Source organism: Suricata suricatta, chromosome 14, assembly GCF_006229205.1.
Source record: "Suricata suricatta isolate VVHF042 chromosome 14, meerkat_22Aug2017_6uvM2_HiC, whole genome shotgun sequence".
NCBI lineage: Eukaryota > Metazoa > Chordata > Mammalia > Carnivora > Herpestidae > Suricata > Suricata suricatta.
This window is the reverse complement of record NC_043713.1, coordinates 30,426,243-30,452,671: the sequence shown is the minus strand read 5'-3', so window position 1 is coordinate 30,452,671 and position 26,429 is coordinate 30,426,243. Positions and strand designations below refer to the sequence as shown.

The window sequence follows — 26,429 nt, the reverse complement described above, 5'->3', positions numbered from 1 at the left end:
AGTCATGTCACATGCCACCATGGTTTTTGTGACTTAAGGAAACTGTGTTTTAGACTGTAGTTTCTTCAGGTATTTCCTGAACCATGACGCAACCCCACTTGCTCCTCACCTTTTCCCGTAAGTAGTCCTGGTATTGGACTTAGTAGTAGCTTTTAAGAAGTAGTCTTCAAGGCAGGTGATAGTTGTCTTATAGAATTGGGAACCTTGTGACTATCAACTCTTGCTATTTGCTAATGTCTGTTTTTTGTATACTTGAGTCCATGTGAAGCAGTGCTTCTTGGAGAATATATAATTAATCATTGGAAGACTCATCTCTTAAGATACAGCTAGAATAACTAATTGTCTTCATTGTGAGAGTTTAGCTTGTGAGATTTCTAAGCAGCTAAAAAAACGGATTGATCAGTAGATTGAGTTGGCAAAGAACCATAAGCAGGCTGCAGATTTCTCTTGCAGATGTTTCTCCACATGTGAATTCGGAAGTCAGGGCAGTGGCTGCAGTAGTAGGCTTGGCCCTGGGAGCTGGAGTGTTAGCAGCAGCTGTTGCTGAGCCCTCCGCGGGAGTCTGAAGCAGATCCTGCTATGCTGTTTCTTTTGTCTTGCCTGTTTGGCTTAATTTCCCAAGTGGGCATGATGCTCTGAGCATCTTTTGGCTTGCCACCTGGAGGCTGTGTAACACTCTGCAAAGGTTCCATTAGTGTCAAAAGAAAGTAATATGTTCACTTGATCATTTGAGTCACTTGGCATCACCCCTTCCCTCCATGTCCCGTATCCTTAAATCTTCTCTCCAGATCCATCCCAAGGCACCTAAATCATTTAGTAAACTGACTTCCCCCCAAATGTACTTATTTTTGATTTAGTTACATTCAGCCAGTCTCAGTATTCACTGGGGGATACGGAGGTCGAGAGAAGGCGGGCAGGCCTTCTGCTGTTTTTCTAGGTACACGTAAGGATATTCATTTAAAGTGGCATTATTGCTTCACTGTACTCAGTTTCTTAGAGACTCAGCTGGTCTTCTTGATATTGAATCTATACCTGATTTGAAAGAAAGTGAACTTTATAAAAGGCTGGCATATGCGCTTTTTTGTAATAAAACTTTTTGATATTTAATATGATAGATAAATATTGAGAATTTTGATTCTTTAAAACTAGTCAGTGCATTTTTCGGGGGGGCCTCTCAGGTAAGGTTTGCATTGCCGGATGTGACCTGTTTATTGCCAGCCTTAGAGACCTTATAACAAGTATGGTTATACCTTAATCTTACTGTGCTCATGAGCTTCTAGCTATTATTTATCATTCCATTCTCATTGTTCATGGTATCATTACATTACATTACATTACATAATCAGTGAAACTCTTCTTTATTATCTGGGAAAATCTGTAAAGAAATTTTTTATTAGACAGAACATGATAATGGTTTAAACATTTTATGTAAGCCTTTTACAGTTAAGTGTAATGTTTTTAAAGATGGCAAAATTCTGTATCAATGTAACTAATGTACTTTATTAAACATTTTAAAATATTTATTTATTTTTGAGAGACAGAGAGAGACGGAGCATGAGCCAGGGAAGGGCAGAGAGAGAGGGAGACACAGAATCTAGCAGGCTCCAGGCTCTGTGCTGACAGATCTGAGACTTGAATTCACGAACTGTGAGATCATGACCTGAGCTGAAGTCGGTGCTTAACTGACTAAAGCCACCCAGGTGCCCCTTAATGTACATTATTTTAAAATAATTATTAAATGTGAGAGTGTGCAAAATTCTTTGGACTTGCTGACTCACTTCCAGTCTTATTCTTTCCGTTGCAATCATCAGCTTGCTCTTTGAGCTTTGGGAGGATACTCTTTGAGTGGAATTTATATTGTTTGAGAGGTCCTGTTTTAAAAAAAAGAAAACAACACTTAAAAAAGAGACCACATTAATAGAAGGACATCTCTAATCCCCCCGTGAGAAAACACTCAGAGACTTAACAGCGTATTTAAAACACAGTTGTCTAAAGCTCATTTATGACTTTATTCAACCTTTACTCTAGATATTCTTGGTAGCTTTTTGAATGAAATTTGACAATCACTAATCATAGTGTAGTTTTTTCACTTTAAAGCATGATCACTATGCTCCGGCTGAATTTTGGCTATATGTTAAATCTCTGATTCCTAGACACAGGATTTTTTTCCTATATGGATCTTTAATTGTATTCTGTCTCATACCTATCTCTTGTGCAAAAGAAGACAGGAGAGAAATCAGCCTGAATCTAGTGAAAGGATGATAATAGCTAACATTTACTGAATACTTACTATGTGGCAGGCATAGTTCTAAGTTCATTTTAACTTCTACTGATCTGTTTAATTTTTCTAATAACTCTGAGATACAGGTACTTCTTATAATCTTATTTTATAGGTGAGAAAACTGAGACATAGAGGTTAGGTAATATACACAGGGTCATGTAGGTAATAGGTGATGGCACCGCTGGGATTCAGATCCCAGCATTTTGAATTCACCTTCTACTATGCTGAATTGTCACTTAAAGTAGAGAGTTATATAATTATTTAAATTTGGTTTCAGTTATTATAAATGTGACATTCTTTCTTTAGATAGGAATTTGGTCTCTATTATTTCTCAGATCTGATGAATTGTGTGTGTGGTCCAATAAGGAACTTTCTGTTTCTACACTACTTTTAGGATTTTTGCAATAGTTCTGTGAGGAGGGGAAAAAAATGACATGTAAAAAAAACTGTTAACATGGATTTTAGTTGCTTAGTTAATTGCTTTACAACCCACTGGAGGCTTCAGGCTTGGCAAGAGACATGCATTTTCCTGTGAGGATTCTCTCTGTTTAGGAACCTAAATGTCCTATAATGAACTGCATTAATTTACTTCTACTCTGAACACTCTCTTTCTGCCTAGCATGTTTCGCCAAGGGATGCACGACTTGAAAGTCTGGCCTAATGTAGAAGCAGATGGATCAGAACCCACAAAAACTCCTGGCAGAACAAGCAGTACTCTCTCAGAAGATCAGATGAGCCGCCTTGCCAAGGTAGGAAAGAAACTTTGGATCAGGTGGAAAGCTCTGAGTGATGTCTACTACAGTATAAATGGCATTATGACTTGTTGGATTATTATTTGATTTAAATTTCATTTTTTTAAAGTTTATTTATTTTCAGAGAGAGGGAGGGAGAGTAGGGGAGGAGCGGAGAGAGAGGGAGAGAGAGGATCCCAAGCACTAGAAGTGCAGAGTCTGACATGGGGCTCAAACTCAGGAACTATGAGATCATGACCTGAGCCAAACTCAAGAGTCCGACAGACTCTCGATTGACTGAGCCACCCAGGCACCCCTAATTTATTTTTTAATATGAATTGTATTAAAATAATAATTCACATACTGTAAAATTCACCCTTAGAAATTTTAGTAAATTCAATAAAAGTACAATATGTAGTCACACCACTACTTAATTTTAGAACATTTTCATCAAATATGTCACCACGTACTGTACCTATTAGTGGTCAGTCCCTGTTCCCTCTGCTCTTTTGTTCCTGGCAACTGCTAATTGACTTTTTATCTGTGCGGATTTTCCTATTCTGGACAGTTCAATAAATGAAACTGTATAATACATAGCCCTTTGTGTTTGTAATTCTGTCAGATTTGAAACTGTGGAGGTTTTGCTGATGTTTTCAAGATAACCACTTTTTTTTGGTGATAGAGGTTTTTTTTTTTTTTGCTGATAGAGTTTTAAAGATGCAGGTGTTACATGCTACACATTCTTACGTTACTTGGAGGTAAAAATTCCTTGTATTACTAGCTTATCTAAGTTGCACTCAGACCTACCCCATCTCTTTTTTTGTAAGCAGATTGAATTATTATCTTTTCATTTAAAAATTGTTTTAATATAATGTGTTCATTTAGGAAAAAACTCAACTCAATTCTATGTTTAAATTGTAACTTGTTTGATAAATATTTGCTCACAAAGCACTATGCTAGATACTGTTTAAAGATTGTATAATTCTTTTATTAAGAGACTCTCTTTTTTTAATAGAATTGATTGTCATATTGGTTTCCATACAATATCCAGTGCTCATCCTAAGTGCCCTGCTCAGTGCCCATCACCCACATTCCCCTCTCTACCACCCCTCATCAACCCTCAGTTTGTGCTCAGTGTTTAAGGGTCTCTTATGCTTTGCCTCCCTCCCTTTTTGCAACCTTGTTTTTCTTTTCCCCTTCCCTTCCTCCATGGTCTTCTGTTAACCTTCTCAAGATCCACATATGAGTGAGAACATATGGTATCTGTCTTTCTCTGACTGACTTATTTTGCTTAGCATAATACCCTCCAGTTCCATCCATGTTGCTGCAAATGGCCAGATTTCATTCTTTCTCATTGCCAAGTAGTATTGCATTGTATATATAAATCACATCTTCTTTATCCATTCTTCAGTTAATGGACATTTATGCTCTTTCCATGATTTGGCTATTATTGCAAGTGCTGCTATAAACATTGGGGTGTATGTGCCCCTATGCATCCGCACTTCTGTATCCCTTGGGAAATTCCTGTCAATACTGTTGCTGGGTCACATGGTAATTGTGTTGTTAATTTTTTGAAGAACCTCCACACTGTTTTCCAGAGCAGATGCACCAGTTTGCATTCAAACCAACCATGCAAGAGGATTCCTGTTTTTCCACATCCTTGCCAGCATCTATAGTCTCCTGATTTGTTCATTTTAGCCACTCTGACTGACATGAGGTGGTATCTCAGTGTGGTTTTGATTTGTATTTTCCTGATGATGAGTGACACTGAGCATCGTTTCATGTGTTTGTTGGCCATCTAGATGTCGTCTTAGGGAAAGTGTCTATTCATATCTTCTGCCCATTTCTTCACTGGATTATTTGTTTTTTGGGTGTGGAGTTTTGTGAGTTCCGTATAGATTTTGGATACTAGCCCTTTATCCAGTATGTCATTTGCCACTATCTTTTCCCATTCTGTCAGTTGCCTTTTAGTTTTATTGACTAAAAAAGCAGAAGCTTTTTATCATGATGAGGTCCCAGTAGTTCATTTTTGCTTTCAATTCCCTTGCCTTTGGAGATGTGTTGAGTAAGAAATTGCTGGCTGCCGCTGATGTCATAGAGGTTGTATGCTGTTTTCTCCTCTAGGGTTTTGATGGTTTCCTGTCTCCCATTCAGGTCCTTCATCCATTTTGAGTTTATTTTTATGTATGGTGTAAGAAAGTGGTCCAGTTTCATTTTCTGCAAGTTGCTGTCCAGGTCTCCCAGCACCATCTGTGAAAGAGGCTGTCTTTTTTCCATTGGATACTCTGCTTTGTCAAAGATTAGTTGGCCATACATTTGTGGGTCCAATTCTGGGTTCCCTATTCTATTCCATTGGTCTATGTATCTGTTTTTTTTGCCAATAGTGTCTTGATGACTACAGCTTTGTAGTAGAGGCTAAAATCTGGGATTGTGATGCCTCTCGTTTTGGTTTTCTTCTTCAATATTACTTTGGCTGTTCAGGGTCTTGTGTGGCTCCATACAAATTTTAGGATTGTTTATTCCATCTTTGAGAAGAATGCTGGTACAACTTTGATTGGGATTGCATTGAATATGTAGATTGCTTCGGGTAGTATTTACATTTTAACAATATTTCTTCTTTTTAAAAAATGTTTTTAATGTTTGTTTATTTTTGAGAGAGAGAGACCGCCAGAACCAGAGTGTGAATGGTGCAGGGACAGATAGAGAGGGAGACATAGAATCCGAAGCAGGCTCCCAGCTCCAAGCTGTCAGTACAGAACCTGACGCAGGGCTCAAACTCACAAACTGTGAGATCGTTAACCTGAGCTGAAGTCAGATGCTTAACTGATTAAGCCACCCACGTGCCCCAGTATTTATTCTTCCAATCCATGAGCATGGAATGTTTTTTTCATTTCTTTGTGTCTTCTTCAATTTCCTTGATAAGTTTTCTATAGTTTTCATCATACAGATCTTTTACATCTTTGGTTAGGTATATTCCTAGGTATTTTATGGTTTTTGGTGCAATTGCGAATGGGATTGGTTTCTTGATTTTTCTTTCTGTTGCTTCATTATTGGTGTATAAAAATGCAACTGATTTCTATACATAGATTTTGTACCCTGCAACTTTGCTGAATTCATGGGTCAGTTCTAGTAGGCTTCTGGTGGAGTCTGTTGGGTTTTCCATGTAGAGTATGATGTCATCTGTGAAAATGAAAGTTTGACTTCTTTGCCAATTCTGATACCTTTTATTTCCTTTGTTGTCTGATTGCTGAAGCTAGGATTTCTAGGACTATGTTATACAACAGTGGTGAGAGTGGACATCCCTGTCGTGTTCCTGATCTCAGGGTGATGCTCTTCGTTTTTAGCCCCACTGAGGATGATATTAGTTGTGGGCTTTTCATAAATGGCTTTTATGATGTTTATGTAAGTTCTTTCTGTCCTGACTTTCTTGAGGGTTTTTATTAAGAAAGGGTGCTGTATTTTGTCAAAAGCTTTTTCTGCATCAATTGATAGGATCATATGGTTTTTATCTTTTCTTTTGTTAATGTGATATATCACATTGATTGATTTGCAAATATTGAACCAGCCCTGCAACCCAGGAATGAATCCCATTATATCATGGTGGATATTTCTTTTTATATGCTATTGAATTAGATTTTCTAGTGTTTTGTTGAGAATTTTCGCATACATATTCATCAAGGATATTGGCCTGTAATTCTCTTTTTTTGCTGGGTCTCTGTCTGGTTTGGGAATCAAAGTGATGCTGGCTTCATAGAATGAGTCAGGAAGTTTTCCTTCCATTTCTATTTTTGGAACAGCTTGAGAAGGATAGGTATTAACTTTGCTTTAAATGTCTGTTAGAAATCCCCAGGGAAGCTGTCTAGCCCAGGACTCTTATTCATTGGGAGGTTTTTGATAACTGATTCAATTTCTTTACTAGTTATGGATCTGTTCAAATTTTCTATTTCTTCCCGGTTCAGTTTTGGTAGTATGTGAGTGTTTAGGAATTTGTCCATTTCTTCCAGGTTGTCCCATTGTTGGTGTATAATTTTTCATAATATTTCCTAATAATTGCTTGTATTTCTGAGGGATTGGTTGTAGTAAATCCATTTTCATTCATGATTTTGTGTATTTGGGTACTCTCTCTTTTCTTTTTGAGAAGCCTGGCTAGAGGTTTATCAATTTTGTTTATTTTTTCAAAAAAACAACTTTTGTTTTCATTGATCTGTTCAACTGTGTTTTTGGATTCTCTATTGTTTATTTCTTTTCTGGTCTTTATTTTTACTTTTTTTCTGCTGGGTTTGGGTGTCTTTGCTTTCTGCTACTAGTTCCTTTAGGTGCACTGTTAGATTTTGTATTTGGGATTTTTCTAGTTTCTTGAGATAGGCCTGGATTGCAATGTATTTTCCTCTTAGGACTGCCTTACTGCATCCCAGAGGGTTTGGATTGTTGTATTTCCATTTTCATTTGTTTCCATACAGTTTTTAATTTCTTCTCTAATTTCCTGGTTGACCCATTTGTTCTTTAGTAGGGTGTACTTTAACCTCCATGCATTTAGAGGTTTTCCACACTTTTTCCTGTGATTGATTTCAAGTTTCATATCATTGTGATCTGAAAGCGTGTATGGTATGATCTCAATTCTTTTATATTTATTGAGGACTGCTTTGTGACTCAGTATGTGATCTCTCTTGGAGAATGTTCCATGTGCACTTGAGAAGAAAGTGTATTCCGCTGCTTGGGATATAGAGTTCTAAATCTATCTGTCAGGTCCATCTTGTCCAATAAATCGTTCCAGGCTAATGTTTCTTTACTGATTCTCTGTTTAGATGATGTATCCATTGCTGTAAGTGGAGTATTAAAATCCCCTGCAGTTAGTATATTCTTATCAATATGATTGCTTATGTTTATGATTAATTGTTGTATATATTTGTGTGCATCCAAATTTGGTTCATAGATGTTAATAATTGTTAGCTTTTCCTGATGTATAGACCCTGTAATTAATATATAATTCCCTTCTTCATCCCTTGTTACAGCTTTTAATTTAAAGTCTAGTTTGTCTGATATAAGTATGGCTATTCCAGCTTTTTTTTGATTTCCAGTAGAATGATAGATAGTTCTCCATTCCCTCACTTTCAATCTGAAGGTGTCCTCAGGTCTGAAGTTAGTCTCTTATAGACAGCAAATAGATGGGTCTTGTTTTTGTATCCATTCTGATACCCAATATCTTTTGATTAGAGCATTTAATCCATTTACATGCAGTGTGATTATTGAAATATATGGGTTTAGAGTCATTGTGTTTTTGGTAGGTTTCATGCTTGTAGTTATGTCTCTGGTACTTTGTGTTCTTGGCAACATTTCACTCACTGAGTCCCCCTTAGGATCTCTTGTAGGGCTGGTTTAGTGGTAATGAATTTCTTCAGTTTTTGTTTGGGAAAACTTTTATCTTCTTTCTATTCTGAATGACACACTTGCTGGGTAAAGGATTCCTGGTTGCATATTTTTCCTGTTCATCATATTGAAGATTTCCTGCTATTCCTTTCTGGCCTGCCAAGTTTCTGTAGATAGGTCTGCTACTACCCTTATGTGTTTACCTTTGTATTAAATCCTGTCTATTCCTAGAATTTCAGAATTCTCTCTTTATCCTTGTATTTTGCCCATTTCACTATGATATTTCATGCAGAAGTTCAATTCAAGTCACCTCTGAGGGGAGTTGTCTGTGCCTTTTGGATTTCAGTGTCTGATTCCTTCCCCAGGTTGGGGAAGGTCTCAGCTCTGATTTGTTCAGGTATTCCTTCAGCCCCTTTCTCTCTCTTCTTCTGGAATTCCTTTGATATGGATATTGTTCCATTTGAATACATCACTCAGTTCCCTCATCTTCTTTCATGCTCCTGGATCATTTTATCTCTCTTTTTCCATAATTTTGTCTTCTAATTCACCTATTCTCCCCTCTGCCTCTTCAGTCTGAACTGTGGCTGCCTCCATTTTATTTTACACCTCATTTATATCTTTTTTTTAGTTCATTGTGACTATTTTTAAGATCCTTGTTCTCTGCAGCAATGGAATCTCTGCTGTCTTCTATGCCTTTTTCAAGCCCAGCAGTTAATGTTTTATTATTCTAAATTCTTGTTCATTTATATTGATTATATCTGTTTTGATCAATTCTTTACTGTCAGTTTTTCCTGAAATTTCCTTTGAGGAGAATTCTTCCATTTCATCATTTGGCTAGTTTTCTCTCCCTTGGAAGTTTTAAAAGCTTGTTATGTGCTCTGCACGTGCGAGGGCTGCTATCTTAACGGAGTGTCATACACTGTCCAGGGCCTGGCCGTTCAGGAGTGTTTTTTGGAGAGTGTTACTTGCTCTTGTTGTTGTGACTGGTTATTTTATTTCCCTACTTGTAGTGGTGTTTTGGACCCTCCACCAGGTGTGCTTTGATTTATTCCTTGGAGTAGCCTTGGAGAAGAAAAGAAACAGACCAACAAACATGCAAACACACAAAGAAAACAAATAAGCAAAAACAGAACCAAAAGCAATCTAAAAGCAAAAAATCAGAAGCACCAGAACAGGGTGGAGGCGGTGTTGATGGAAGAACATTTACAGAGAGAGAAATGACGGATGGGGAAAAAAAAATGAATATTGACCAGGCAGAGAGATTAAAGGCTTAATCTAGAGACAGAAGGGAGTACAAGGAAGGAGACTAGGAAAAAGAAACGAAGGTAAAGTTACCCAGAGAAACTATACGGTCTGTTAATTCCGCAGAAACAGAAAGGAAAGTAAAGAAGGAGGGGTAGAACATGCATCAAAAGAATGGATTAAATATGTCTGTTTAAGCAAACTAACAACCCAAGTAACCAGCCTAGACGAGGGAAGTGATAAGAAGGAGAAAAGGGAGAATATATCTAAATAACAAGAATTGTTCTAATATTAATAAGGGCAATGCCACAGTGCTCCTCTGGTGAGGGGGCTGTCTGGTTCCACCGTGTCTAATCAGCTCCAGTAGACAGGCAGGGACCCAGCAGGGAGGGGTGTGGTTTGGTATAGGTAGGTCCCGTGGCCATTGTGGGTCCCACGGATCTATCCCTGAGGCCCCGCCTTGATAGTTGTGGGGAGAAAAATGGCGACCCGCCAGTCCCTTCTTCACAGACCAGGTGTCCCAAATCGCTTCTTTGGATCTGTCCTCACTGTGCCTTGGCTGTAGATGAGGCAGTCTGTCTTATTCTGCCGACTCTTGTGTCCCCTGCTTAGCTGGGATTTAAACTCCAGCTCTATGCACGTGGACCCCCGGCTGGGCCACAGCACTTCAGGGAAGGAGACTGGTTTCTCCTGCAGTAGACTGCCCCCCTTGACCTACCACGGAACCCATGCTGGCTCACCTCCTCCCCAGGTGTGTGATCAGGGCAGCCGGCCCCAGTCCAGAGAAAGCCCTGCCGTTAGAGATGGGATCCCTCTCTGTCCCAAACCGAGGTTTCTGTCTTGTCCAGATACAGTCCTGTGCTTCCTGAGCTGTTCTTTCTCTTCCCTTTGTCTCTTTGCAGAAGGGGATCCTTCTCCAAGCCCCGTTTTTATCTCCCCCAGTTCACAGTCACCCACCTATGGGGCCGTCTGGTTTTCCCGTTTTCTCCTTGATATACTCTGTCTCTTTTGCTCCCAGATTCTTGAGGTTCAAAGTCCTTTGGCTTCAGTCCTTTGTTTGAGAGAGGAGGGAAGTACGGTTCCCCCTGCTTCTCCGCCATGTTGGCCAAGAGACTGTCTTTTAAGTCTTACCTGTAAATTTCCTTTGCAATCTTATTTGTATGGATGACTCTTTAATGTCTGGAGAAAATTTTGATGTCAAGCCTTTTATAGCTAGTTGTCTCAACCTAAATATGGAAGAAATCTTAATTACAAAGAATAAGAACTTGTATTGAGTTGGCTTTGTTCAACAAAATTTTCATTGTCAAGTTCATTTTGTGACTTCTGTATTGCTCTTTTATGGAAAAGGATGTCATGATTTTCCCATAAGCTTTTTAACCAAATTACTATTGTCAACTTCCCTCCCCCCATAATTAGAATTTAATTTTTCTTTTAGCGACTCATTCTGAGGTTTTGTTTACATTCTTACATGGGATACAGGAAAGTTCTCAAGCTTTTCACGTCTGCCTTCTTTTTAAGAGTTGATCTTGGTGATGAATTTTATGCTACACTTTTCGACTTTTATAAACCTTGAATAGTTGTAGACATTTTATCCGAATCAGCTCATTTATAGCATATGGGTCACAGACGTTTAAATCTCAAATGCAGAGGAAGGTAGCATGTGTGGAGGAAGTAAAGCTCTTAAATTTTTTTGTTTGTTTTTTGCAAACAGCAGTATGATTCATATTATGGATGAAATTACAATTTGAGGAGTAACAGGGAGAGTCAAGAAATACAAAGCTGTATGGTTGCACAGTTCATCCACTTTGGTTCTCTTTTAAATGAATTATTTATGCTTCTATCCATATGTTCCTGATTTTTTTCTGTAATTATTTTTGTTGGAAGATTCAGAAGTAATTTTTATAACAGGTGACTATGCCGTTTTTCAAACAGTGGTATATAAAGTATAGGAATTTGTTTGAACTGGACTTCTCTGGATTTGTAAGGTAGCATGATGTTAAGTATTTCTCATTTTTACTTAAAAAATTTTTTTAATGTTTTTTATTTATTTTTGAGAGACAGAGACAGCGCAAACAGGGGAGGGTCAGAGAGAGAGGGAGGCACAGAATCAGAAACAGGCTCCAGGCTCTGAGCTGTCAGCACAGAGCCCGACATGGGACTTGAACCCACGAACCGCGAGATCATGACCCGAGCCGAAGTTGGATGCTTAACCAACTGAGCCACCCAGGCGCCCCCCCCTACTTTTTTAAAAGAGATAATAACATTTATATATTTCTGTATTTCCCAGAGTAGTTAACAGTTTTCAAATAAATCTTTAGTCATTAATTTTTAAAATATTTAAAATGTGAATAAAATTAATGAGGATAAGCATCTTACAGCCTTTCTGAGGCAAATTGGAAATGAGCTCTTCAGTTCTTTGCTCCTAACAGAATTGTACTTTTTACTTCAGAGTGGAGTGGCGGCCTCAGAACTTGGTACGTATGGTGTGACTTCTTGCTTTTTTAGTATTACCTCGTGTTTCCCAGAGACACAAGAGAAACCATTAAAACCAATAATTACTTTTCTTACATGGAAAATACATCATGTTTGTAGTATTGTTGAAGGAACTGTTCCCTCTTTGAAGGAAGCTCGTTCTGTTTCTTGGCACTTTGGGCTAATGTGTTTCATTCTTTTCTGTATAGAAGTTGGTCATGCTGTTTGTGGTTTCAAAACCTTTTCAAAGCTTGTTCCTGTGGAGGAAGAACATGTTTTAAAAAATGATGTCTTAGGTTTGATGAAATTGGAAGCTTGGGCACTTGGAAGCACTTTTCAGTGGGAAGAGCACTGTGGTGTGAGTCAGAAAGTTGGCCGTCCCACTGACTCACAGAAAATAATTTGACCTGTAAAATCAGAAGTTTAGAATGGATGATTTCTGTGGAGGTCTTGTGTAGCAGCAGGTCTTCATACCCTTTTATTCTAAGACGACTGAAAAACAAATGATCAGGATTATTTACCTGGGTTTTACAGTTATCACTTTAGCAGAGCATAAACATGTGATCATCTCTTTGCAGTTGTGAATGTGCTGTGTTCATGTCATTCCTTCTGTGATCAGTATGCCTAAAGTATTATTCAGATCTGCCTAATATGAATGATATTGCTGTGCTTTTAGATTTTATTTTTGTTGTTGTTGATGGATTAGCACCTACTTCTTTAGTTATAACTTTTTCAGGCTGGCTTCTGGAATCTGTCTCTTGTCTCATACCAGAGAGAGTATACTTTGGTATTTGTTATATCTGAACTTAAAATTATGCTTCCATATTTCTTTTGTTCTTAAAATTGTGCCACAGTAGCTTTCTTTTCCCCTCATTCTCCTCCCCCTCTCATTTTTCTGGTTCCACATTAAAATGTTTGTTCAGTTAGATTGGCATTCTCTTCCTCAAAACGCTTTGAAGTTGTCTTTGGTACAGTACATTTTAAGAACTGGGAAAGAATGTGTATGATTGTGTTTCCATTTTTATACAAAAAGAAAAGATTTTAGTTACAGTACTCAAATTTCTCACACTACCATTTTAAGAAAATAAGTAAGTATTCCAATAGAAGAGACTTAAATGGTTAGAACTGAATAGTTTATTTCTTGTACTTTGATTTTCCAGCCAGTGAGTTTACCATGATTGTTTCTAATTGTTGAGAAGGCATTTGGACTCAGTAGATAGGTGCACATAAATCTTAATAATAGCAAAGTGTAGTTACCATGCATAGTACCCATGAGCCAAAATAAATAGAACAGAGACAATTTTCAAAATGCAGTGTAAGAAAGTTTATTCAGTTATAGAAGTGCTTTGGTCTTGGCTGCCTGGGGATAATGGGACAGGAAGACTATGAAATGAAGATGAACTGCTTAAATGGCTTGTGAAAAGATGGTGTTCAATAATTATTAAGCAAAGAACCTCAGACTCAAGCTGGACTAAATATTTTTATTCTCACTTATTGCTTGCTTAGCTATGAAGGTTGAATTATAACTGTAATATGAATAACTGAAGTTTAAGAGCCTGATTTTTAGTTTGAATATTTTTAAAAGTCCAACCCTTTCAGAGGGATTTTAGTGAAATTAACCTCTCTAATGATTTTACAACATTTTGTGAACATGCCTAGTTTTCCTCTGAGGAAACGATTGTGAGGAAAGGAAACAAATTGGAACAGTTTTCAGTTTGGTTCTTATTTTTTATAAGTTGGATTTCTTAGACTTAATAGGGAATAGGGAGAACTGAATGCATTAAAATATATTCCCCTCCTTTCCCATTCTTCAAAATTATCTTTTCTATCCTAGCTCTAAATGTTCCTATTTAATATTTACAAGTATGGTATCTTTCTGTTTGAATTGATTTTTGAAAATAACCAAAGGCCAGACTTCTGGAGCATTTATTCTACTTTCATTGTCCATGACCCAGCCTTTTAATGATTGTGGGCCTTACTTGAGCAAATTTGCCCATTGTTCCCATCTGCTTCGTTTTTCAGCTTGTCATATTGTAAGAGTTTTATGACTAGGATGCATATCCACCTGGGGTTTTGGATGTGACTACCAAGCTTCAGTGTTTGATTTATATTTGAATCCATGTCTTTAGACATGAAAGGTTAGTGCAAAAGCATGCTTCTCCACTGTCTCCTTTTCGTTTTAGCAGCTCTGCTTGATGCCTTTGGAATGTGCTTTAGTTTCTGTCAATTTGATTAAGAGGAGGCAAAGAGAAAGTAACCCACTGGATGAAAAATGCTTTGTGGTCTGTGTGACACAGGTTGGGGGAAGTTGTGTGTATAGGTGAGCACTGTGACAGTAAAGTTGTGTTATAGTGAGGTGATGTTTCAGGCTGACCCTAACATTGTCTGCATGGGGTCATTCTGGGTCCAGGGTCCAGACTTCAGGTCTGTAAGCAATAGGATCTGGATGTTTTTAGTTCATTCAGAAGCAGTTAGTATCTTGAGAATAGGCTCAATCCAATCAAGTTAAAGAGTTATAATCTAGGGCTGTACTGTCTAAAATAATAACCATAATTCACAGGTAGCAATTTAAGTTAATTAAAATTAAATACGATTAAAAATTCAATTGCTCTTTTACCATAATCACATTTCCAGTGCTCAGTTGCCACATGTGGCCAGCGACTACTGAACAGTGCTGATATGGAATACTTCCATTATTGCCAAATGGTCTATTGGACAGCACTGGTCTAGAGTGCCAATTTGCTAATTTCAGTGGGCTGGTAACCATATTATTATCTTTCTAGTAACCATGTAACTGTGTCTGCTTCCCAGGACACTGGTTTGTAAGGTACCTTGGAAATTTAATTAGTCTTTAGGAGAGTATTGATTTCTTAGTGAGCCATAAAGAAGCTAGGCCTGAAGGAACTAGAAAGTTCTAAAAGACATATTAGTTTGGGGAAATCTTAAAAGGACTTTCTGTCTCAACGTTATCTTTTTAGTTGCAGCATTACTTGAATATACTGTCTATACTGCATCTTTTCAATAAACATTGACAAGTTATCATGGTTACAAAATAATCTTTTATAATTGAGACCAAGGTAACAAGAAATTTTCTGGTGACATAATTTTGTGAAGTGGGATTGAGGCTATTTATTTTAATTTTTTTTATAGTTTTCTTTGACTTGCTGAAACATTTGCCCTTGAAAGAAAACATTTTACTTTGAATGCATTACATTGCATGGGTACTAGTCTGGAGGCATTAACTAGAGGAACTCACTGAGATTTTTATTTCAAGTATGTGAAAAAGTCCTCTTTTTTTGAAATGTTTTTATAAAACTAAATTTATTCAATGTAAGGGATTTTATTCTAAGATTGTGTTCTTTCTGTGCTCTTGAGTAGTCAAATGACCCTCATTTGACAGTAGCATTTAAAAAATGACTATTCTTGGCAAAATAAAATTTAGGAACATCTATAACTGTAAAAAAATTTAGTTGACATGCAATGTTATATTGGTGTCAGGTGTACAACATGGTGACTTGGCATTTATATACTTTATGAAATGCTCACCATGGTAAGTGTAGTTGCCATCTGTCACCATATAGTTATTATAGCATTATCTCTATCTCCATCACTATTACATGCTGTACTGAAGGCACACTGCTGTATGTTGGAGACAAAAGAAAAGAAGGTTATTATGGGGTTGATGCTGTCATTATTATTAGTGCCATTATGAGTAATAATAACTAATAATGATAATCAGCTTGCATGTACAAAGTATTTAATATCTATAAAGCCCTTTAGCATAGAATGAGAACTGAAATGAAGAAGTAAAAATCATGGCTTTGGAGACTGTTTTTTGTTTAGTTGTGATCTTAGAGTAGCTACTTAACTTTTTCTAAGCCATGAAATCCTCATCTGTACAACAGGAATAATAGTTACATCTACTTTATTCGATTATTATGAAGACTAAATCTAAATGAGATAAAATAATTAAGGATTTAGCATATTGCCAGACGTCACTGAGCACTAATAAATATTAGCTGTTGTTATTACTTTATCTTATGCACATTCATTTGATTCTAATGAGCGTAATCATTAGACACGGTACATGTTAGACAATGTAATGTACATTGTTTTTAAACTTATGAAAAGATGGAAGTGTAGAGAAGTTAAGTGATTTATTTCAGGTGTCATGTCAATAAGTTGAATCAGGACCTAAAATTAGGTCTTTAAATTCTTCATGTGAATGTCTTTCCAAAGGTAGTTACCTTTCTAAAGATGTAAAGCTTGTGAAGAATTTGTTTGTATGGAAAATATGTTTTTCTTATCAGGAAGATTAAAATTGAAAATAAAAGGGGCAGAGGGAGTGAGAAACAGTGTATATATATATCTGGTCAGGTATGGCAGAAGAAAAAAGGCGGTACCCAGGAACTTAGTAAACTAACTTGCCTGTGATCAGTACCTGTCGCAAATGTGTGCTATGAATGAACTAGAGTTATAAACAATGCTTGTGACTTCAGTTGTTACCAATGCATAAGTTAAAAGTAATAAGTAACAGTCACTCTTAAGATTTCTTTCACCCATAGAGCTCAAACAGCTAAGGCTTAAGAGGAAAGGAAACATGACAGTGAAGAGGATAAGTGTTGCTCAAAGAAACAATATTGGTACGAACTTCAGGGTGCAGAAGCATGTGAGAATCCTTTGCTAAAGAAAAAAGAAGAAAACAGATGCTGATAAAATTGTTGAAACATTTCAGAGTTGTGGAGAGGAAGGTACTGATAGTTTCTTTGTGTGATCACAAAAAAATGATACAGCTAGAAAGTTACTGGTGGTGATGAAGTCTCATTTGTGCAGTGTAGGCTTTTGTCAAATTATTGCTTGATCACAGGGTAATCTTTTAGAAGATTAAGGAAAAGGGATGTGGCTACTCTTGCACTGAGTTATAATCAATATGAAGGAACCAATTGGTGAAAGGGGAATAATAGGAAGTTTGGAAAAAACTGAGGGTGTCCCATTATAGCCAAGGAACGGAATAATGGATCAAGTGTGGCATTAGTCTTGGACTCTAAGAAAACAGTTTCAACTAGAATGGAGAAAGGTAAGACAGTCTTTTGATTTGAGAATCTAAAAAGGAAGACAGCCCCAGAGAAACACTGATTCTCAAGAGGTGATTGGGCTGGGCATATGAAAGATTCATGACAGGAATTGTTTTTATATTTGGAAGAAAAAAATCCCTAAGGATTTTAATATTTATATTTTAAATATAAATTTTGTTTTGTTTTGAAGGCACAAAAAGGACATGAAAAAGTAGGTCTGTGTGAGATAACCTAATTGAATTAGTTGAGTTTTATCTTCTTCATCAAAATGTTCTTTAGCCTAAGAGAGTTAACCAAATAGGTTAAGTGGTGATTGAACCCCAAGAGTGGTGAGAAGAAAAGTAGAAGGCACTCACAGACTGTAAATTAATTCCATTTTCCTACTCCTGGCAAGTTAAATGCCTGAGTTTTCAAATTACATGTGTACAGTTAAGTTTTTAATTTTTATTATAAAACAGTTCAATTAAAAACCACAAAATACTGTAATAGACATCCATGTATTCATTGTCAAGATTGAACATTTAACATTTTGCCTTGTTTAACATTTAAAAAAATTTTTTTACTGTTTGTTTATTTTTGAAGGAGAGAGAGAGAGACAGACAGAGGGTGAGTGAAGGAGGAGCAGAGAGGAGAGGGAGACAGAATAGGAAGCAGGCTCCAGGCTCCGAGGTCAGCACAGAGCCTGACACAGAGCTCAACCTCACGAACCGTGACATCATGACGTAGGCCGAAGTCAGATGCTTAACTGACTGAGCCACCCAGGCGCTCCCACGTTGTTTTTTTAAAAAGATTTTAAAAATCAGATACTTATTAAAACTTCCCTCTTTTTTTTTTCTTTTTTAAACTTAATGCTCTTTTTGAAATTTATCCATGTCAGTATATGTAGCTTGAGTTCTTTCATTTAAACTGCTGTGTAGTATTTCATTTGATGAATAAATCAGTTTATTCTCTTAACAATTTCAGCATTTTGTATTATTAATAAGGCTAAAGTGAATGTCACTTGTGTCCACAAGTGATTTCCTTGGTATAGAAATCTACGAGTGAAATTGTTGGATTTCAAAGATTAACATCCATACATTTTCTGTTCCATTTATTTCTAAATTTCAGGTAGTTTTTGTTGCTGTTGTATATATCTTTCTAAGGAGCGTATTTTTAGATTGGTAAAAAGGAAATTGGAATAACATTGATTTCTTTGTATTAATCTTAAGTTCAGCAACAATTCTGAACTCATTGTTTCTTTCTTTTTTTTTATGTTATGTTATTTATTTATTTATTTATTAATTGAGAGACAGAGATGGTGCGAGCAGGGGAGGGTCAGAGAGAAGAGGGAGGCACAGAATCAGAAGCAGGCTCCAGGCTCTAAGCTAGCTGTCAGCACAGAGCCTGACGCGGGGCTCGAACCCACAAACCGTGAGATCATTACCTGAGCTGAAGTCGGACGCTCAACCGACAGCTACCCAGACGCCCGGTGAACTCATTGTTTCTGATAGTTTGTCTGATAGTTCTTTTGACTTTTTAATCATCTGTAAAAAAATTTAATTTCTTTCATATCTGTTTTTCCTGTATGGCTGGTACATGAAGCTCTGGTATACTGTCTAACAGAAACAGTAGTAGAGGCATGCTTGTGTTCCTTCCTGACATTAGTGAAAATGCTTCTTATATTTAACCATTTTATAGATGTTGGTTACTACTTCCTTGTTTTTATATTTTTTAATCAGGTTAAGAAGGTCCTCTTTTATATTACCAAAGCTTTATATGATGCATGAGTGTTGAAACTTACCAAAAAAATTTTACCAAATTTTTTTTTTCAAAGCGGTTAGTGTAAAAGGCCTGAGGCTACTATCTTTATGAGGTCCTGCCTGCAAGGTTGGCTCTTGGCTGATGTTTGAGAACTTTGCTTCTGAAACATTACCTAACTGGTATAGGTGTATAACTGTGCCTAGGATGTCTGTACATTGTGATTGATGGTGAACACCTGCTTTCTTCTGGGGAGTGTAGCACTTTGATAGGTGATAGCAAAGAATGTCTCTGTGACTAGCCCTCTATAAAAACTTCTACTGTCATTCTCAAATGGGTTTTCTTAGGCTGCATTTTTCTTGCTAGAGAAAGAAACATACCAAAGTTATGTTTCTTTTTGGGCAGGGAGAGGAATTCCTAGAATAGGAAGCCTGTGTATGGATTTTTCCAGACTCTGACTTGTCTTTTTCCCTTACTGAACCATCTAGCTGTATCCTCTTACTGTGTTGCTATAATAGATTTTAGCTGTGATTACAACGGCCTCTGAGTCCTGTGAGTTTGTCTACTGATTTTGGGGACCCTTGATACACTCAGTAATGTAATGGATTACACTAATAGGTATTCGGTGTTAAACTATTCTTGCATTCTTAGAATAAATCCTGTTTCATCATGATATGGTTTTTTTAAGTTGCTTGATTCAGTTTGCTAATTTTATGCTGAAATTTTGCATCTGTACATAAGAATTGCCTGTAACTTTCCTTTCTTTGACTTTACTGCTCTAATTTTATTAATCATGGTCATATTGATCTTCGTGGGTCCAGATTATAAAACCACTTGAATTTGAAAAAGGGAAATAAAGGGGGGAGAATTACTCTACTCAATATTAAGGCAGACATATATCTACAGTAATAAATAATGTTCTTTTTTTGTGTTTTGATTTCTTGATTTATGTTTCATGTTTTTATATTATTTTATTTTGAAAGAGTTGTTTTATTTTCACTATTGTATTATCTGAATTTTAGATGGATGTATTCCAGTTGTTTGCTATGACTTTTGACTTTAGCTTTCATTGGACTGTAATTGTAGATTGAAAACTCATCTCTTATGAGGCTTACCTTTTTAAGTGGTTATATCTATTTTACCTTCACTTTATATATTCTAGCTGTTTGTTGTGGGAGGATTATCAGTTTTTCTTAGTCTTCATATTATTGGAATTGGAACTCAAACCCAATGTTATTTGCTTATCTGCTGTTGATGTTAGAGGAACCTACAGAACAAAAGAACTATATTGGAAACTAAGATTGGCAAATGTTTTGGTATTTAAGAAATGAGTTTTGTGATAGGCTGGACATCATTTCTTGTTACAGATTTGAGGACACATGATCAAATTGATGATTTAAATGTGTACTTGCGTTATGGTATTTTCTGGTTAGATTTTAGAGACATGAGAAACATGGAATTATTCAAGGAGATTTTTTGAAAAATGAGGCATAACTTTTTATTTTAAGCTTTTAAAATTAATAGAACTATCAAAACTGATGGAAGATTTAAATAGTAATGAGATACTTTACAACTAGGTGGGAAGACTGGCAGTCAAAACCCTTGATCTGTGGCTCTTACAGTGGCTACCTGCATAACCGGCTATCTGCATTTGTGGATCTTTTTCATTGGTAAAAAGTGGTCAGTTGAACTTTGTTCTCTCTGTTGTTTTAGGAGTCCTAAAAATACCACTATTGTTGTGATTGTTATTATCAGCATCACAATGAAAAACAAACAGTTGAAACTTGACTGCAGAGTAATGAGTACAGTAGAAGTAATGTCATGCTCTCAAAAAAAGTGAGAACCCCACTTATGTATTTTGCTTATAATAATGTACTTTAGCGACAAGAAATCAGCAAAAACAAGAAACTTCTATTTTTAAATGTCTACATTTTGGAGGAAAGAAAACAGTGGTCAGAAATGTTAATGGAAAAATTTGTTACTTTAAAAATGAAAAACGGAATCCTGCTGTAAAATTTCAGTGAGGCAGAAGCATCTCACTTTGGCATATTTCCTTCCTCAGATCTTTTGTAAGTGACAGTAATCAACAGAATTATGATGACAGCTGCTGAAATTATTCAAGGCTATGAAACGTATTCAGTGGCATCATTGACATCATCAAAACTACTTATTAGGTATAGGTTTTTATATAAATAATATGTGTGACTTTTGTAAACATAGCTTATTTGATTTGGTTCTGTGTTGCTATTCTTTTTTGTCATAAAAGAAAGATTTGGGGATCTCATAAATTTATTTCTAATGATACATGGTAGAATCTTCATCAGTCACTTTGGTTTGCTTACTGTGGTCTAGAACTGTCAAAGCTTTTAGATTTGTCTTGAAAGCAATGATAGCAAGTAGACTAAATTAGTTTTTGTCAGTGTAAGATTGAGCCCTAAAAGAATATTGATTGATGTTCTATAAATCTATTGTCTGTCTTTACAGCCATAGTTTCTGCCAGAAGAACAGGAAGTAACATGCTTTTAAGAGTAGATTAATCTCTGAGAAGTTTAACTGAATGAAACTTTTATGATGCAAAAGCTATTCTTCCTAAATAAGATGAATATGTAAAGTTTCAAAGTAAAATTGAAGATTTGTAGCTAAGACTTTGTTAATCAGGAATATAGAAGAAACTCCTTTGCTTCCTAACCAAAAATACGTGTGTATGCAGAGTCTCTAACACCCATACACAGCTCCTTTTTTAATCTCAGTAGTCCACATGAATTCATATATACAACTGTATTTGGTCTTGAGTTAGAAATTACCGTTTGGTTTGTATTTTATTTGATACAGTTAGGACGATTAGTCTTACGTATATGAAGAATTGTACATTTTAACAACAAATTTATGAGCCATAGTGCCTCATGCAGATGCATCAGCTGGCCTATAGTGAGTGGTATGCTGTTCAATGAATATTTATTAATTTAGCTGAGTTCCAATCTAGGTTCAGGGAATTGTTAGAGTTGAGAGAGTTATATTTTGGCCTTTACCTTGAGGGAATTTAGAGAAAGAAGATATGAGATAGTTGAATTAAACACCATTTATATAATCATGCTGGAGAAAAATCGTCTTATGTATGATAGTAGCAAGCACTTTTATTGGTATTCTCATAACTGTTTCAAAACAGAAATTTTGAACTTTTCACATAGGTTCTGTGAATTTGAAAGTTTTCTCTTTGGTGGCAGAACAGAGTAGGTTTTTTCATGTTTAATATTCCAGTGGCAGGGAAGAAAATACAACTTGGCCATTTCCCCCCCTAGATCCCCTAGAGAGCATATGTGGATCTGGTCCAGGCATCATCTATTGTACAGCTACTGTTTTTTGTGGGGTGGGAAATCCATTTATTTGTAAGTCTCCTTGTAAAGTTTCTTGACGTGAGAAAGGCTTGATATATAAAACCTATAAATTTCTCTTTATAGGAGTTTTTAGTAAACTACATATTGCAAAGTAGTTTTTAATTTACACAGTTCTTTAATTGGACTTAGTTGAAAGGCTTTGGGAAGAAAATTTGAGAGAGAACAATTATGTTAATGCCTGGTTTCCATTTTAGGTGATCAAATTAAATTAATCTGATAGGTCTTTAAAAAACATTATTTTTAAATGTTTATTTTTTTGAGAGAGAGAGAGAGAGAGAGAGAGAGAGAGAGAGAGGGAGGGAGGGAGGGAGAGAGAGGACAGAGAGACAGAGCACGAGCAGGTGAGGGGCACAGAGAGAGGAAGACACAGAATCCGAAGCAGGCTCCAGGCTCTGAGCTGTTAGCATAGAGTCTGATATGGGGCTCGAACTCATGAACTGTGAGATCATGACCTGAACTGAAGTCGGACACTTAACTGACTGAGCCACCCAGGGGCCTCAATCTGATAGGTCATTTTTGAGTTTTTATTATGAGGTTAAATAACCTTATATAGCATCATCTTGATTAATGATAATCTTTAGATTTCCTCACAATTAATTGTTTTTAAAATAACATTAGTTATTACTAACATTAACATTATTTTTTTAATGTTTTTTAAATTTATTTTTAAGAGATAGAGAGATCGTGAGCAGGGGAGGATCAGAGAGAGAGAGAGAGAGAGAGAGACAGAATCCGAAGCAGGCTCCAGGCTCTGAGCTGTCAGCACAGAGCCCGATACTGGGCTTGAACCCACGAACTATGAGATCATGACCTGAGCCGAAGCCGGACGCTTAACCAACTGAGCCACCCAGGCACCCCCAATAACATTATGTTTTGAAGAATAAGATTAAAAAATTTTTTTACTGTTTGTTTATTTTAGAGAGAGAGAGACAGTGCACAAGTGGAGGTGGAGGACAGAGAGAGGGGGAGACACAGGATCTGAAGCAGGCTCTAGGCTCTGAGCTGTCAGCACACAGTCCAACTTAGGGCTTGAACCTATGAACCATAAGATCATGACCTGAGCCAAAGTTGGACACCTAACCAAGTGAGCTACTCAGGTGGCCCAGCCATCATTAATATTTTAGTTGATATGTTTTTAGTAATCAAATAAACATATGTGTATAGAAATGCTCCTATAATTATTTTTAAATTGGGACCATATCATCTGTGTGGTTGCGTTGAGTTGAGTTGAGTGTCATATATGCCCCACCTTGCGGGCTGTGGGGGGCTGCTGTTACCTGCACGTCGCCCTTAGGTTGCCCCAGGCACCTTCATCACCTCTACAATGTGACTTTTTTTTTTTTTAAGACTATAGGTATTTGCATGCTGTGGATGGATATGCCATAATGAATTTCAGCAATCCTCTATGTTTGAATATTCAAAATATTTGCAAATCTGTGCTGTTGTAAAGCCATTATCCACTTTAAATTTTCTGTTGGCTTGAAAATAAAACAGGAGGATTGTTCTTTTGAGTATTTTTAAATCACTGATTTGATTTACTCATATGCTATATTTCCAAGTTATCAAATGTAGTCATAAGGTGCTGATGTGGTTGCTTAAAATCAGGATTAAAGTTTGGTGTACGTCTTTGAATTCTTTTATTTCATCAGTTATATCCTGTCTTATGTGTTCAGCTTATTTTCCAGCTATATACTAAACTTATGAAGTCATGTTCTCTCTCTCTTTTTTTCTTTTATAGTTTATTTTTAAGTTGGTTTCCATATAACACCCAGTGCTCAACCCAACAAGTGCCCTTCTTCATGCCCATCACCCCTTTTCCCCTCTCCCACACCCATTAACCCTCAGTTCTCAGTATTCAAGAGTCTTTTATGATTGGTCTCCCTCCCTCTCCTTAACTATTTTTTCCCTTTTCCCTCTTCCATGGCTCTCTGTTAAGTTTCTCCTGTTTCACATATGATTGAAAACATATGGTATCTGTCCTTCTCTGCCTGACTTATTTCACTTAGCATAAAACTCTCCAGATCCGTCCACATTGTTACAAATGGCCGGATTTTTTTCTTTCTCACTGCCAGGTAGTATTCCATTATATATATAAACCATATCTTCTTGATGCATTCATCAGTTGATGGACATTTAGGCTCCTTCCATGATTTGGCTATTGTTGAAGTTACTGCTGTGAACATGGGGTACATGTGCCCCTATGCATCAGCACTTTGGTATCCCTTGTGTAAATTCCTATCAGTACTATTGCTGGGTCATAGGGGAGTTCTATTGTTAATTTTTCGAGAAACCTCCATACTGTTTTCCAGAGTGGCTGCACCAGTTTACATTCCCACCAACAGTGTAGGAAGGTGCCCATTTTTTCCACATCCTCACCAGCATCTATAGTCTCCTGGTTTGTTCATTTTAGCCACTCTGACTGGTGTGAGGTGGTTTCTCAGTGTGGTTTTGATTTGTATTTCCCTGATGATGAGTGATGCTGAGCATTATTTCATGTATCTGTTGGCCATCTGGATGTCCTCTTTGGAGAAGTATCTGTTCATGTCTTCTGCCCATTTCTTCAGTGGATTATTTGTTTTTGAGGTGTTGAGTTTGGTGAGTTCCTTACAGATTTTAGATACTAGCCCTTTGTCCCATATGTCATTTGCAACAATCATTTCCCATTCTGCTGATTGCCTATTAGTTTTGTTGATTGTTTCCTTTGCCCTGCAGAAGCATTTTATCTTGATGAGGTCCCAGTAGTTCATTTTTGCTTTTAATTCCCTTGCCTTTGGAGATGTGTTGAGTAATGTATTGCTGCTGTTGAGGTCAACAATGTTGTTTGCTGCTTTCTCCTCTAGGGTTTTTTTGATGGTTTTCTGTCTCCCATTCAGGTCCTTTATCCATTTTGAGTTTATTGTTGTATATCGTCTAAGAACGTGGGCTACATTCATTTTCTGCATGTTGCTGTCCAGTTCTCCCAGCACCATCTGTTAAAGAAACTGTCTTTTTTCCATTGGATACTCTTTCCTGCTTTGTCAAAGATTAGTTGGCCATACTTTTGTGGGTCCAATTCTGGGTTCCCTATTCTATTCCATCGGCCTATGTGTCTCTTTCTGTGTCAATACCATACTATCTTGATGATGACAGCTTTGTAACCTTTAGTAGACGCTAGAGTCTGGGATTGTGATGCCTCCCATTTTGGTTTTCTTCTTCAATATTATTTTGGCTATTTGGGGTCTTTTGTGGTTCCATATGAATTTTTTTTTTTTTTTTTTTGGTGTACCAGCTTTGAGAAGAATGCTGGGGCAATTTTGATTGGGATTGCATTGAATGCGTAGATTGCTTTGGGTAATATTGGCATTTTAAGAATATTTACTCCTCTGATCCATGAGCATGGAATGTTTTCCCATTTCTTTGTGTCTTCTTCAATTTCCTTCATAAGTTTTCTATAGTTTTCATCATACAGATCTTTTACATCTTTGGTTAGGTTTATTCCTAGGTATTTTGTGGTTTTGGGTGCAGTTGTGAATGGGATCAGTGTCTTGATCTCTCTGTTGCTTCATTATTGGTGTATAAAAATGCAACTGATTTCTATAGATAGATTTTGGACCCTGCAACTTTGCTGAATTCATGGGTCAGTTCTAGTAGGCTTCTGGTGGAGTCTGTCGGGTTTTCCATTAGAGTATCATGTCATCTGTGAAAAGTGAAAGTTTGACTTCTTTGCTGATTTTGATGCCTGTTGTTTCCTTTTGTTGTCTGATTGCTGATGCTAGGATTTCTAGCACTATGTTAAACAACAGTGGTGAGAGTGGACATCCCTGTTGTGTTCTGATCAAAGGGTAAAAGCGCTTAGTTTTTACCCCCATTGAAGATGATATTAGCTGTGGGCTTTTCATAAATGGCTTTTATGATGTTCAAGTAAGTTCTTTCTGTCCCGACTTTCTTGACGGTTTTTATTTAGAAAGGATGCTGTATTTTGTCAAGTTTTTTTTTTCTGAATCAATTGATAGGATCATATGGTTTTTATCTTTTCTTTTGTTAAAGTAATGTATCATATTGATTGAATTGTGCATAGTGAACCAGCCCTGCAACCCAGGAATGAATCCCATTTGATCATGGTGGTTAATTCTTTTTATATGCTGTAGAA

The 26,429-nt window shown here is 36.7% G+C and overlaps 1 protein-coding gene across 4 annotated transcripts in view; it reads left to right on the top strand.

The window, feature by feature from the left end:
* Nucleotides 1-26,429, top strand: part of PIK3C3 (phosphatidylinositol 3-kinase catalytic subunit type 3) — a 146,010-nt gene that overhangs the window by 13,614 nt on the left and 105,967 nt on the right. For all 4 annotated transcript variants that reach the window (XM_029921945.1, XM_029921947.1, XM_029921946.1 and 1 more), the window contains exon 4: nucleotides 2,901-3,030. In XM_029921945.1, coding sequence (XP_029777805.1) covers nucleotides 2,901-3,030 — 130 coding nt within the window. The remainder of the gene's footprint in view (nucleotides 1-2,900; nucleotides 3,031-26,429) is intronic.